Source organism: Myiozetetes cayanensis, unplaced genomic scaffold, assembly GCF_022539395.1.
Source record: "Myiozetetes cayanensis isolate MyiCay16 unplaced genomic scaffold, myiCay2020 scf1, whole genome shotgun sequence".
NCBI classification, from domain to species: domain Eukaryota; kingdom Metazoa; phylum Chordata; class Aves; order Passeriformes; family Tyrannidae; genus Myiozetetes; species Myiozetetes cayanensis.
The window spans coordinates 32,082,380-32,097,688 of record NW_026086604.1 but is presented as its reverse complement, the minus strand read 5'-3'; the positions used below and the strand labels follow the sequence as shown (position 1 = coordinate 32,097,688).

The 15,309-nt window shown below is 42.8% G+C and overlaps 1 protein-coding gene across 5 annotated transcripts in view; it reads right to left on the bottom strand.

Moving 5' to 3' along the window:
• Window positions 1–7,841: 7,841 nt before the first annotated feature.
• NCOA2 (nuclear receptor coactivator 2) overlaps window positions 7,842–15,309 on the bottom strand; it is a 189,355-nt gene continuing 181,887 nt past the window's right edge. For all 5 annotated transcript variants that reach the window (XM_050318852.1, XM_050318880.1, XM_050318861.1 and 2 more), the window contains one exon: window positions 7,842–11,999. In XM_050318852.1, coding sequence (XP_050174809.1) covers window positions 11,988–11,999 — 12 coding nt within the window. In that variant the 3' untranslated portion in view covers window positions 7,842–11,987. The remainder of the gene's footprint in view (window positions 12,000–15,309) is intronic.

The window sequence follows — 15,309 nt, the reverse complement described above, 5'->3', positions numbered from 1 at the left end:
GTCAGGACGAGCCGTCCGGGAAGGGAAAGCGGGACCTGTCGGGAAGCTGAGGGGCAGACACCTGGGTGCTGCCGGCGCGGGGTCCCGCTGCGGGGCGGGGGAGGGACGGAGTCGCAAGAGCCGCTGCTCTCTGCCCTCCGCCGCCAGGCGCCGTCGGGGCGAGCGGGCGGACGGCTGCCGGCCCCCTGCGGCTATATCGGCCTGGCTACCGGGGTGGGCGTGGGGGGCAGGCGGGGGCGGCCCGCCCTGGGGGTCGCACAGCCCCGGGGCTGGTGGGCGGGGGGACAGGGTGCCCCTTCCCCGGGGCGGAGCCGCAGTTACTCGCGGAGCGGCCGGGCCGCCCCTCTCCACGTCGGGGTCGGAGGTGGAGAAACCTTTAGTTCAGGACAAAACCCCATACAGCATGGGTTACTGCAGAGCTCCCTCTTGAGTAACTCGTTCCAACCTGGGTGACACTACACATGCAGGTCTGGAGGGAAGGGAAAGGGTGGGCTCTGCTGCACTGCAGAGAGCTTGGGGACTTGCACCCAAAGGTCTCTCTCAGAGAAAGGTAGCATAGAGCTTCCTGGGGCACAGGATAGCATGAGTCAAACTGCACACAGACTCAGCTGGAGGTTTAAATGCCATTTCAGTGTATATAAGTGCTGTGCTTTTTAATTTATTAATGCCCCATGTGATCCTCTGTAAAGCATTGTCTTCATCCCAAAGAAGAGATGCACTAGGAAGCACTTGAAGCAGCCTCAGAGAAAACCATGGCTCCAGACACAGCCACTGCCTGCACTTGACCAGAGGTAAAGCCATCCTTTCAAACCTTATTTTTTATCTGGTCTCAGTGAAGTGCTCTGAAATAGAGAGTTTGAGAAAGAATCACTGTCTGCCTCGGGGGAATCAGGGTGCTCAGCCCATACTCTCTCAGACACTGTAATTCCTACCTAGCAGAAGTTTTGATTTGTAACCTCCCCTTATTTTTTTTTTTTTTCACTCAGGACATAAACACTAAAACAGCAAACACAAATACACAACACTATTGAGAGAGACTCAGAACTGACCTTGGCTCCCTCAGTTTCCAAGACCCCTTCCATATCCAGCCCAGCACATCTCTGTCCCCATAGCTGAGTAGGAACATTTATGTATTTTGCATTAAATGTATTTGGCTAATTCTCCTACCTACAACCTCATTCTCCATCCTAACCTGTTTGTAAGACAAAAGTACTGAATACACCATGGAGCTAATAAGCACAGGAGTTTTAGGGAGAAGATAGGAATGTAGCTTTCAGAAACTTGCTTAAGGTAGTACCTTAGTTTAAATTGCCTGTTTTTTGTTTTGTTTTGTTTTGGTTTTTTTTTTTTTTAATTTTTTCTGCATTGTTCCAAACCTCTGTTATTTGTAAGACAGAATTATGTTGCAGTGCTTTAGGAAACAGTTTCAGGAAGGCAGTTTAACATGCCTTTATTGATGCAACAGCAGCATAACACTAGTACTAGCATTAATCTGATTTCCAGGAATAAATCTTTGAGCTCTGATCGCACAGAAAAGTTTGAGTTACATTTAGAATTAAAGCATTGAAAGATAATCTACGCTGTGTCCAGGTGTCAGACGACAGGAAGAGGGAAAGAGACTTCTGGAGAAGACATGCTCACATTGGAGATTCATGATAAATGAATACAAATGCAACATGAAAATTTTAAATTCTCATCATTAGTTAATTGTAGAGATGCCCCGAAATAAAATGTTTCCTTTTTCTGATGACACAGAGCCCAGGAGAGGAAGAGGGCTTGAGGCACTCTTGTCACTATACTGCAGATAAGTCTTAAGAGGCTTTAACATCCCCATAGGGGTTAAAGGCATTTATTGCATTAATAAGTCCCAGCCGTGGGAGGACATGTGGGGGACACAGAAGTGCAGCTGCTTAGAGGCACCCCCAGCAGTCTGGTCAGCCCTGTGGACAGCCCCAGCCCTGTGGACCTCCTCTCTGTTTTTATGTCTTGTTACAAAGTAATCAGAGCAGTCTATTAGCCTCCCTTTCCTGCTGCAGGATTTCAGAGTGTATTTGTTCTCTGCAGTTATGTGGGGATGCATAATTAAGACAAGCACCAAGCTGCTTGCATAGCATTCAGTCGCCTAAGTGGCCTTAGTGTTGTTTCCTTGGATTGATCCAGATGTCTCGATCCAAAAAATTGTATCTCAAGCCCTCCACTCCTCCTCTCAATTTGGACACCAGCTCTTCATCATCACTCTTACGCCCACTGTGCATCTCCCTTACTCCAGACTTCAACCGGTCTGCCTCCTGCACATTCCCAAACACACATCATTACACCTAAAAGCAGACTCTTCATCCTTCAAAGACCACAGCAGACCCTGATGCCCAGCTTCCCACGTGTGGGCTCCCCATGCCCCAGCACTTAAACTGATAACCAGCTGCAGCGTGGACATGAGAATCCCGGTGATGGCACCAGACGCTGTCACGGAAATAACCTGAACTGCAATTTAGATCAGGTCAGAGTAGAAATGGTTTATTGTTATGGCTATAGGAGAGCACAGGGAGCAGAAGGGCAACTGGCTCTGCTGATGGACTATTAAAAAAGGGGAAAACACATTAAAGTGCTTCAACTTCCCTTTTCTAGTACTAATTGTATCTTTAGGTACATCAACATTTTAATGATGTTACAATTAATTCTGTGACTTCGATAAAGCAATCCATTGTTCTCACCCCATTCCAAATACACTGAGAACACAGTTAACTGAAAAATACTGCACAAGAAAAAGTTGGGGAAGCCAGTGTAAGATTTGCAGCAAACCAATCCTGTCGCAGAGATGCAATCCTTTTCCCTTTGCTGGGACAGGCCACTCAGTGGGCACGTGAGCAAGGACAGGAATATCTGTTGTTCCCGTCTCTCAAAGAAACTTTGCCAACACTTTGCAGGGAGCTGAATAAATTACTCCAGTCAGGATCACTGTGGGTCCTTCCAGCATCTTAAGTAGTTGTAGTATGAAGTGATAAAGTGAAGTGTAGCCTGAAACTTGGATCAGAGAGACATTTTTCATGCAATAGAAGAATTATCCCACCTCTCCTGCACTATCTTCTCAGGAACATCTCTTAGGGAAAATTTCCTGAGCACACCACAGAAGTTGGAGCAGCTTCATTGATTTCCTTCTACAACAGGGTAACCCACCTAGTTAATCTAGCAAAGCCAGTAGATATAATTATTTTGGACTTCAGCAAAGCTTTTGATACTGTTTCTCACAGTAGCCTTCTGAACAAATTATTTGGCACACAGCTGAAAACTGTGTAATGTGATGAGTGAGCAACTGGCTCACAGGTCGGGCACATAGAGTTACAGTGAATGGGTTAACTTCAGGTCGGTGTTTGGTCACTAGTGGGGTTCCACAGGACTCCATCCTTGGCTCAGTACTCTTCAACATCTTCAGTAATGACTTGGATTCAGGACTAGAAGGAATATAAATAAATTTCCTGATGACACTAACTTGGGAGGAGCCTTTGACTCCCTCGAAGGCAGGGAGGCCCTGCAGAGAGACCTCGACAAGTTAGAGAGTTGGGCAATCATCAACTGTATAAAGTTTAACAAGGGCAAGTGCTGGATTCTGCACCTGGGATGAGACAACCCTGGTTCTGTGTATAGACCAGGGAATGAGAAACTGGAAAGCAGTGCTGCAGGAAGGGACCTGGGGGTCCTGGTCCTGGTTGAGTGCAAGTTGAACATGAGTCAGCAGTGCCCTGGCAGCCAGGAGGGCCAACCATGTCCCGGGCTGCATTAAGCACAGCATCATCAGCTGGTCAAAGGAGGTGGTGGTTCTACTCCACTCTGCACTGGCGCAGCCTCACTTTGAGTACTCTGTGCATTTTTGGGCACCACAAAATGAAAAAGACATTAAGCTATTAGAGAATGTCCAAAAGAGGGCCATGAGGATGGAGAAGAGTCTGGAGGAGAAGCCTTATGAGGAGTGACTAAGGCAGCTTGGTTTGTTCAGCCTGGAGGAGACTGAAGCGAGAACAAATTGCAGTCTTAAACATCCTCATGAAGCAATGTGGAGGGACAGGTATTGGATCTCTTCACTTTTGTGATCAGTGACAGGACTTAAAGGACATGTCATGAAGCTGAAACAGGGGAGGTTTAGGTTAGGTATCAGGAAAAGGTTTTTCACTCAAAGGGTGTTTCAGCACTGAAACAGGCTCCCCAGGAAAGTGGTCACATCACCAAGCCTGTCCAAGAAGTGTTTGGACAATGATCTCATGCACATGGTGTGATTCTTGGGGTGTCCTGTCCAGGACCAGGAGTTAGACTCAATGATCCTGATGGGTCACTTCCAAGTCCTCATATTCAATGATTCTATGATTCACCTCCCCAGCCTCTGTGGTGTATCAGTTTCCCCAGTCTTCACTACCTTCTTCATTCTTAAATATGTCAGTGGGTGGAGGTTGAATAGTTAATTTAGAGCATATTCAGTATGAACTGAAACATTTAAAGCAGAGTTCCTGCTGCCCCAGTGAATGAGTTTGACCTCTGGCTCTCTGGTAGAAGGAGGGTCTGAATGCTATCTCAGCTCCTCCCCTTGCACAGAGACCCTGTCACCGTGGAATGTTGCTGCTGCCTTTACTACCCAACTTCAGGGGAGGCAGAGGGAACACCACATTGGATACCACTGAAACTGTCACATGGCCTGTCCCCTGTGCCCAAACTACTGTTGTTCTTTAGGCCAGAATCTTTTAATGATCGCAGAAAGATTCCAGCTCCTCAGGGGTGGAGAAGTAACAAAAAACAGGCATCCCATTTGTGCTGGTTTTGGCTAGGGTAGAGTTTGTGCTGAACACAGGGTTGATAATATAGTGATATTTTTGTTACTGCTCAGAACTGCTTACACAGGGCCAAGCTCTTTTCCCCTTTTCCTACTGCCACACTGGCAAGGAAGTTGGGGCTGCATGGGAGGTTGGGAGGAGACACAGCCTGGACAGGTGACCCAAACTGACCAAGGGGATGTTCCATATCATATAACATCATGCTCACTATATAAAGTGGAAGGAAAAATGAGGAAGGGGGGAACACTTGGAGTGATGGCATTTGTCTTCCCAAGTAAGTGCTACTTGGGGCCCTGCTCTCATGGAGATGGCTGAACTGAATTCACTTGCCTTCCCATGGGAAGTGTGAATTAATTCTTTGTTTTTTCTTTTCTTGTGTGGAAGTTTTTTCTTTCCCTAATAAACTGTCTTTATCCCGACTCAGCGATTTTCTAGCTTTTACCCTTCCAATTCTCTCCCCAGTCCTTCTGCTGGGACTCTTAACAGTAGTCACTTTTGCTACTCAAATAAGACATAAACACAGCTGAATCCTCACCTCTTCTCTAACTGGTAGAGGTCTATGTTCACAGGTGAAAGCACACCCTGCCCTGCTCTCTAGGTTCACAAGCACACACAGGTTCATGAATGCCCCGGATATGGGCACAGCCCTTCTGCCTGCCCAGTACCCCTGCCCACATCCCAGCCCTCACAGAGGGCTTTACAGCATAGAGCTGCTTTACAGCTCTTTGATTTGCTAGGCTAGTGCAGCTGGATGCATGAAACATGAGCGCTCACACACTCATCCCTACACGCTCTGGTCATAGTCCACTGTACAATCGCCAGATTTCACCCTTTCAGGCAGAAGGTAAGTCACATTCTGTTTCAGCCACCATCAAATGTTTCTCCAACTGTCCTTTAAGATCCTCTACTTGATCCTTAATTTTTTTTTTCCCCCCTGAGAGTTTCTCAAACTTCTAGTTAGGGATTCTGTTTTTCTTCAGAAAGAAGGTGGCCTCCCTGTACCAACTGAAAAATACAACCCACTGAAATTGGGGTATCTTAGGTCCTCTGGACTCCAAGGTGCTCCTTAAGCTTAAATCCTTCAATGCAATCAAGTGTGCTTTTTTTCACCCTCATGGGAAGTATCCAAAATGAGAGACTGAAGAGAAAAAGACAAAGGTACATGAGTGGTCACTTCTGGTTATAACATCTAGCTTAAGCCCACCATGCTGGCTGAGGTTGGAGTCACTAGCAGCAGTAACAAAGGCTTAGACTAGAACCTAAATTAGGGAAGGATTAATGGGGTCCATCACACCCACCTGAGTCTTTAACTGCTGGTGTGGTTTCTTTTGCACTTGAGAGCTGTCCCTAATGCCTGTCGTGAAGCGGCACAGACCTCAGTGCCCAGCTCTGAAGGACGACCATTCATACATGTTCATTCACACTGTAATTCCAACTTGGACCCTTTCCTGACCTACCTCTCCTAAGGACTTTATTGATTTGTGATTGTTCTTCCCTCTTTTAGCCAGTCAAAGAGTAGGAACTCCTGGTGGGACTCCGGACTGACCTGTATTAAAAGCTGGGATTCAGCAGCCCCCACACAATGCTGGAGCCTACAGACAACCCTCAGCTTAAGTTCCATCAGGGATTTCAAAAAGATAAGATGATGTAAGTCATATATACCAAAGGCCAACAGAACCACTCAGGGCTGCCCTGTGTTCTGCTTTCTTCAGTACAAGAACTAATTTATCATGAAAGTTCCACTGTGATTACTGTTTCAGGGCATGGTCAAGAGGCCACGAAGTACCTGGCACCTCTACCTCCACATTTCATAGTCCAAGAATCGAGGAAGAGGGCAGGTACCACTGGCTGCTCTATTCCTTTGCCACAGCCTGAGCCCAAGCACAGCATGGCACGCAGCCCTCCTTTTATACTTGGAACAACACATGGAGAACCGTAAGCAGTGAGAAACAAGCCAGGGAATAATTCTAAATCTCCAGGCATCTCCGTTTTGTCTCTGTGAAAAGTCTATTCTGCAAGACTCCACGTGCAGCTTACCATGAAAAGGACCTTCAAAAGGCAGCATCACATTTTGTCTCTTCTGCCATGATGTCAGGTCCTCATGTCACACGCACTGGTCTCTGTCAACAAAGCCTGATCCAGAAAGTAAAAGGCAGTACTTCTCTTTCATAAAGTCAGTTACAACAGAGGTCATCATTAGCTTGTCATATTTTGATGCCAGGAGTCTTAGTGAAAACTGTTGTATCTTCTTTTTAATATTAATAAATTATAATAATGTCTAAAGGTAAGGTTCTGATTGGAAACATTTCCCCTCTTACTAGACAGATGTTTTCTCTACTTGCTTCTGACTTCACATTTGGAAGAAACATCCTCCTGTTTTGCTTTCTTTAATGTGGCATTATTTTCCTCATATGCAAAGACTACCTTAATTTTGCTGAAGCCACGAGAACTGCAGGATAAGCCTTGTTTTGGTAGGAATGGTGAAAGGTTACCAGCATTTGAAGGTCTTTAGAATAACTTTAGCTTTTAAAATTTTTTATTTAAATAGCTTTTATGCCTCATCCAGTTCCCAGAGACAGCATAAGGTCATTATGATAATCAATCCTTGTAGTGCCTTTAATTGTTTGTCTGTTGTGTTTTTTTTTTTAATTGATCAATCAAACATTTTCAACTGTTTTAAATTCAGCATTTGGCATAGCAAGAATAAGATCATAACTCTACTCAGCCCCACTTCACATCATTTCAGGTCTGCCTCTGCTGACACTGTCGTGAAAGACACCCATTTCATCCTGACTGATACATAAAAAAGTACTCATAATGAACTGTTCTCACATTAAACCAAGAGATTAACATTTTCAGTTAATATAGCACTATAAAGATAAAAGGATTTGCAAGTAACAACTAGCTGGAATATAAAAAAGCCTGCTACCTTCTTAGAACCTACCAATCTATCTACCCCCTTCAGTGCTTTAGTGCTACATCTTATACCCTTCTATGAACAAATAAAGACACAACAGAAACACGTTGAAATCTCTAAAGCCATGTAAAACCCGAAGGCATTAAAATTTATTAAATGATGCAATAACAACAGAATTCTTTATTTACAATAGCATTATTTAACATCAAATAAGCAAATAGCATCAGCAAAGCAATATTAACTTGCATAAATGTATTTAAAATTTCTCTGAATATATCTACCTTTGCATAAACTGCTAACACTAGAAATACAAACATCAATGCAGGTGAACAAAGTGATGTTCAGAGTCAACTCCGTTTTGAAAATAAATCACAACCTGAAACACTGTAAGCTTTCTCCTGAAGAACCATAGTTTATATATTGCTTAATTTTACCCTTGTATAATCTTTTCATATACACACATCTCAGATGCAACTTCATGATGAACTGTACAAATAAAACCCACAAATGACATAAAGGGAAAAAAATTAAATGACAGTAAATGTTTGAAGTAATGTGTCCATCATCTCTATTGAACAACATAAAGATTAAGTGATGATGCACTTATTCCAAAATTGTACACAATTCACTATACAAATATAATACATCAGACAGCTATGTAGGAATATACAAGACTTAAAAACAGATCTAAGGCATTATGCTAGATTTTAGCATTTTGAGGTTCTTGCACATAGCTTTTACCTGTAGTAAGAAACTTAAAAGATTTTGTTTTAGTCTACAAAGAAACACCAGGGAGAAAATTCTAATTAAAATCAAAGCCACTACAGTAAATTTTCTTTTGTGCAGAGAATGCTTTTGCTCTTAGGCAGCATACTACCATACAAATACTAGAAAACTTTTAAATTCACACCAACAATTAATGGCTTAAGTTGCATTTCAAAACTGATTGTGTATCTTTGGGTTCTGCAAGTGGAGCTGTGCCACCCATTTAATCTGTTAAGCCCATATGAATTTCGCTTTTAAACAAAGATTAAAAAATGTATTGTATAAACTGCAAAAACATTGCTTTTAATTAATACAGGCCCAAAGGGATACCGGTGTGGGACAATATTTTAAGGATCGAGTACAAATTAATTCCTTGTAGCAAAACAGCTCACTTCACTTTTTAAACTTACCACATTACATGAACACTTAAACAGGTCGTACGACCGTGTATATATGCTTATTTTTCACATTATGCGCCTTTCACATTTAGTAATGTAAGTAGAACACTGATTAATTGTTCTGTTAAACGAAATCCAAGTACTTTCTCCAACAAATTTACTGTATACAGGATGAAAAATACTGATAATGAAGGGAATTGATTTGGCTTTTTTGTTTCTATAGTGATCAATATGATCAGAAGATTTCTTCACTCACTTTTCTCTTTCATTACTTAGAAGACGACAAAAGTCACAATGAACCCAAACGGAGCCAAAGTGATAGGTACAATCTCCTTTCTTTCAAAATGGCAATGGATGATGAAGTATCATAATCACTACAGATAAGCGTTTGCAGGTCTGTTGTGAAACAGGACAAATTTAAACTATTTTGTCCACTGTGAAAAAGAATAATCTATCTGCAGAGGTTACAGTTAAGAACCAAAAAAGAATGGAATAGAAAAAAAAATTATTCTAAAACCCATTTACACTTAGTGGTGCATGAAGTTAATTTCTTCAAATTTATACACTTCTTACATAAATATTTTTGTCAGATATATAATGCAAGTTTAACACCAATGTTGTAGCAATGAGGCTGTGGAGTTCAGGGCTGATGGTTACTTTGGTTTCCCATCAGCAGGTCAGAGGATGGTTCAGCTGACTAAATATTCTGTTTGAGTTTGGTAACAGAACAGTGACAGCTGAAAAAATGTTGTTTCTCCAGAACGGTGACACTGCCCTCCTTAGGGACAAACACAGAAACAGCCTTTATCATATTTTCCTCAACCTTAACATAAAATAGCTGCTATTTTATTTGAACTCCCACCTGAATACCAGAACAAATTAAACGGCAACAGAACAAGCCTTTCACTCCCAGAAGGCAAGGCTGATGAGATATTATAAAACACACTGTATTTTACATTACATCAAAAAATTTGTGTTCAGCTTAGAAAGTCTGTGGATTAGTGTCCTGGTTCCGGCCAGGGCAGGGTTAATTTTTGCAGTAGCCAGGAGAGGGCATGGCTAGGACCCTATACCACCTCATGTCATTGCTGGGGGTGGGGGAAGGGAGTCCCTTCCAGGGAGAAGGGCTCTCTTCTGGGTCAGCATAGCGAGGTGGAGGGAGCAGTTTGTCCCTGTGAGAAGTTCGCCTCTTTCCTGTACCCTCTGTCATTAGTATTGTTGCTGTTATTGTTACTGTTTCTCATCTGGTTGCTGTTTCCAGTAAATTGTTCTTATCTCAACCCATGATCTTTACCTTTTGTGCCTCCAGTTCTCCTCACCAGCCCTGCCACAGAGGAGGGGGGAGCTATCTAGCATGGTTTGGAGAGTCTCAGTGGGAGCACTTAACTGGGAAGTACCATTCCTAAGCCATGACAATTAGGAGTCAGCAGAAAGAAAACAGAGGTCAAATCCATCAATTTCTTAATATTTCAAGTCCTCAGAAACTGATGTCAGTATAAGAAAAGATTATTCCAACCACAGTGGGCAAGGAAAAAAACCAACATGCCTTAACAGTGGCCTGCTTAGTAACAGTTTTTCTAAGATTCGTTACGAAAGGATATAAACATACAAAAATCAAGAATTGGTTCCTACAGTGGCTGCATATAATATAGGTTAGTTAAATGATATTATGAGCAGAATCACAAGGTTTAGAAAATAAGAAGTCTCAAGCCTACAAATTAGGTCTAATCAAGGCATTGTGATTCTTTACAAAACACTTTTCCAGGAGACACACACGGCTAAGAAGATATCTAATTTAATACTGAAGTACCTCATTTGGAATCAACTTCACAACATGTATATCTCACAAAAATTATACAAGTAAAACACTTAAGTTTTCAACTTAAATTATTGCTTGTTTACATATAAACTGGATTTTATGTACCTTACAAAACGTCCTCGTAGTTCATACTGCTTTAAAATAATCAGAAACACATGATAGTGGTGAAGTCTGTAGTGATATCTGCTATAGGTATTACAGGAATTGTTATTTTCCCAGCTAAGGGGATGGGAACCAGAAATTATCATGCTTTAAAGCAGGTATCTTAGATATTATGCACCAATTCTGCCACTACCATAATCAGTACATGCATTACCATTGAACTTTGCTGTTCAGCATCCAGTAACTGGTTGTCCAGATTGCTGGAAACACACGTAGGGAAATAACGGAGTAACCTGTTCTTTTATTCTATTAGAAAGAAGAGGAAGATGTAAGAGGTCAGGAGAGCCAAGTTAAAAAAAAAAATAAATCAGGATTTGCTGATTGTTAGGAATTTAATTAAATGAAAATGTAACCCACCTGTATGTTTGAATTCATGACTTGCATTATAAACACTACCACAAAACCCAACCAAAACGCCCCTTATAAACAGCCCTCTCACAGGGTAATTTTCATCTGTTTTACAACTTTAACCCCATTCAAAATTGGTCTGTATAGTTTTCTGCATCAGTTGATCTTCTCTGACTTGCTTGTCAGTGGAACACACTCGTTAGAGGTCTCTGTATGTACCAAACGTTGCTTCTACGCCCTCTTCCACGCCTCCTCTCCGCCCCAAAATGCAGGCCTTAGTCTAAAACACCAGTTTTCAGACAGAACTGAATCCTTTGCACCAGACTGAGTAAGCCAGGGAAAACAAAGCAAAAAAACCCCCAAGGTCTAGAACTAAACAGAAACAGAAGAAGAGCATGGTCGTTTTTTCCTTAAATACATACATTTAAATACATTCAATCTGACATGGTTTATGAAAATTGCCTGTCAACATTTACTTTGCAGGAGAGATCTAAGTTGCACTAAGGTGAATGCAGTGAACAGACTGAGCAACTGTCTGTACGCTAGCTTCAGACTGTCAAAGAAGAGGCTGCTCGTCGGCAACCACCACCCGGCTCCCCCTCGGGAAGGCAGGGCTGAGTCCTGTTGGCAGCAGGCGGCCGCCGCCGGTGCTGGCAGCTCAGCTGGGACACGACAAACAGACGCAGCTCTTCAAACTGGTAAGGATTTGGGGCCATAAGCCCGGTCAGCTGAAGAAAGGAGCAACCAAACCACCCTCAGGGTCAGCAATATTTCTGAAAAATAAAAAAATAAAAAAAAAATTAAAAAAAAAAAAAAGAAAAAGAGAGAGAAATGGGGATACTTGTATTAATAAATATTAATTCTTCCTGCTCACATGGTGAAAACAGATAGGTCAATGAGATCTGGGATGCTGTGGTGCACCTCCCACTGTCAAACATACTTGAAATTTAGTTGGAATTTATAAAGCTTTATAAAGGAATTTACAAAACTATTCTTTGTGTACACAGATACAACTGACCTGCTATTTAATTCCAGTGATATCAGTAGTAGTTTAATTTCACTGCATTCTTAGGTCCTTAATTCATTCTATTTATCATGGATATAATAACAACTTGGGATCATTTCCCTCTTGTAAACTCCAATTAAAGGAATGTTAATAGGGTTTAAGAGAAGTCTAGTTCTTGGAATATGTGCAAAGTCTCTATGTATTACTGCTGCATCACACTCAGAGGAAACAACTGCCTTGGTTCACTTTTCCTTCCAAGATGCATAATAAAAAAAAGGGGAATAAAAAAGTAAAACCAGCTTCAGCTACTGATCCCTAGAGATGTTCTTTACCTCATACTTAATACCCTTGCAAGGTCTTTACACAAATACAGTACAAACTGGTTTCAGCTGAGTTGATTATCTTGTACATTCTTACTTAAAAAAAAACCCTGAGGAAGTGGTTTTCACAGTTGTTTTAAGACTGTCCCTTCCAGTGGCTGTAATCTGTGCTTCTCTGTCTTCCTTCCCTTGCAAACGCCTGCTCCCATGGGGTGCTGTGGTCAGTCAGGTCAGAGAGTCAATCCAGCCAAAACCCATTTTCCTTCTCCCCTGGGGTTGCTTTTCACTTGTATCCTGTGACACTGGCAGGGAAGAGGCTCTTTCCTTGCAGCCTCCTGCCATGCCTGACGAAGGCCCCGTTTGCTCGGGGACAGTGCTGGTGGTAGGCAGCTTTCTCACTGGTCCACGTGCATGCTTGTCGTGGCTTTGCCCTGGCTCAATTTGCTTTTATACCCCCCATATAATTACTATCAGTTGAGAGAAGGTTTATGCAGACAAAAAGAGACTGAATTGGGAAAAAAAAGTATGAGCATTTATTATTAACAAGTTAAAACTAAAGAACTATATCTACAACAATTCTACTTAAGTAAAAGATGCTATGTATTTACAGAAAAATACTTCTCCCCCCCTCCCTTTATATCAGTCTAAGGAGGAGAAGCAGTTTCTGTTTCCATTCTTGGAGTTCCAGCTCTTTCTCTAGCAACTCTGCAGCACTCTCGTCGCAGCTGGAACTCCTTTATCTCTCTCTCATTCTGTGTTGGCCTCCAGGGCTGGGCCTACCCCCCTCCTGGGCTAAAACCGAAGGCTGGGGGTTACCCAGGTCCTGAAGGGTTTTCTTCCATAGGCTTGCAAGGGGACACTTGCTTACTATGGATCTTCTTTCACAGAGTTACAGGGGATAATGGTTTAAGAGTTCACCCCTGTTTCCCTATGGAGGTCCCTCCCCATGGGAAAACAGTCCTTGATAGACCTCTCCAACATGGTCTAGCATGGATCCCACACATGGATCCCAACATCCCTACCCGAGCCGTGTTTTGCTCCAGCGTAGGTTCTCTCAGGGTCACAAATCTTCAGCACCAGCAACATGGATCTCTCACTGAGATCCCAAGCTTATCCGAGCCGTCCTTGCTCCGGCATAAGCATCGTCCCCTTCAAGGGTCACAAAGTCTTCAACAGGACTCTGCCTTACCCGAGCTGCTTCTGCTCCATCATAAGGCTTTCTCTCTCTGTCAAAGTCACAAATCTCTGATATATCCACAAGCTCCTCTGTGAGCCGCATGGGGGGTTTTTTCACCCTAACAAACTTATACAAGTGGCAGGGATTTTATTTTTCAGTCTTTTCCCTGCTGGAGGGAGGGAGAATGAAAGGAGAAAGAAGCAGCCCTCCCCCCTTCGAACCTTTCTTCTCTCTCCTCCGACTGCCAACTTTGACCTTGGAGGTTCCTTATTTCTTCGCTGGAATTTCTTTGCAGCGGTTTCTCGTCCAAGCAAGTAGTCTTCTAAAGTTGTTTTTCTTCACTCTCTCACAAGAGAGAAGGGAGGCTTCAGTGCTGCACCTGCCCCCCTGCACCGGCCCAGGGCCGGGGGAGGAGGAGGCCTTGGCCCACTTCAGGGCCCACCACTGCCTTTCCTACATGGCTGCTTAATTTCAACTGCGCAACACAACCCTTCTGTTCCGTTTTCTTAAAGATGTAATTAGCAAAGGCGTCACTGAACTTTTTGATTGGTTTTTTGTCCGGAAATCACCTGGAAAAAAACATCCACAGCCCCAGGGATGGGCTGGTGGGCAAAACCACGACAATGCTGCTAGGCTGCCTTCTGGAAGCTGCCTACACCATGCTTTTGATTTCACCACATTTTCCTCTGCATTGACACAAGGCCCAGAAATGTATCTTTATTGACAAAGTCAGTGTCACGAACTGCCCCGCAATTCAGGAAAGCAAAGTCCTATGTTTTGTACATCCACTATTCCCAGCCCAGCTGGTGCCACTGGAGCTATTTAGGGCAACCAGCTATAGGCAGCAGAGTGAGTCTTGATCCTGGCTCCTCCTTTCTTCATCACAGCACAGAGACACTGCACTGACATCCCTCATGCCCAGACTAATACGGACAAAGCAACCTTTGACTCCTCTTTCAAATATGTCGAGAGGCATCTCAGGGACCCTGTTTACTGGTTTTTTAAAGACAAAGTGGGAAACAAAAGTGAAAATCTAAAGATGTCCTTATTTTTGAGGAGGACATTTAGCAAACAGTATCTCTAGAAAGATGCTAAATAAACACTTCCACTGTGCCAGCAACTTGGAAAAAATTATGCATTGCAAAAATTGCATATCGATTCTCTTCTCAGTTTTCTAATTACACAACTTGAACTTAAAGTTACATAGAAGTAGTTTATAGCTCAGTCACATGAAAAAAAGTAGCTATTTAACCTCTATTACAGTTCAAAGTTTAGTAAAAGGTATAGTGCATATAAATCATCTACATTTTCATTGACAGTCTAGAGGTACATTAGTAGAAAAAAAGGAAAATCACACAGTGCAGTCCAATGTACCTTTACAAAATAATTCAAGGTTTTTAGAAGTTCCTTTTCTTCAGGTGAGACAAAACTGCTTCATGCACGGCTACTGTCCATCTCATTGTCACAGCACTGACTCCATTTTGTTAACTTTACACCCCAGGGATTCCCTGCCTGAAGTAATGCCACTCATTTCTTTCCACCTGCACTGTGAATTCTCTCCATCCTCTCTTGTACCCTTT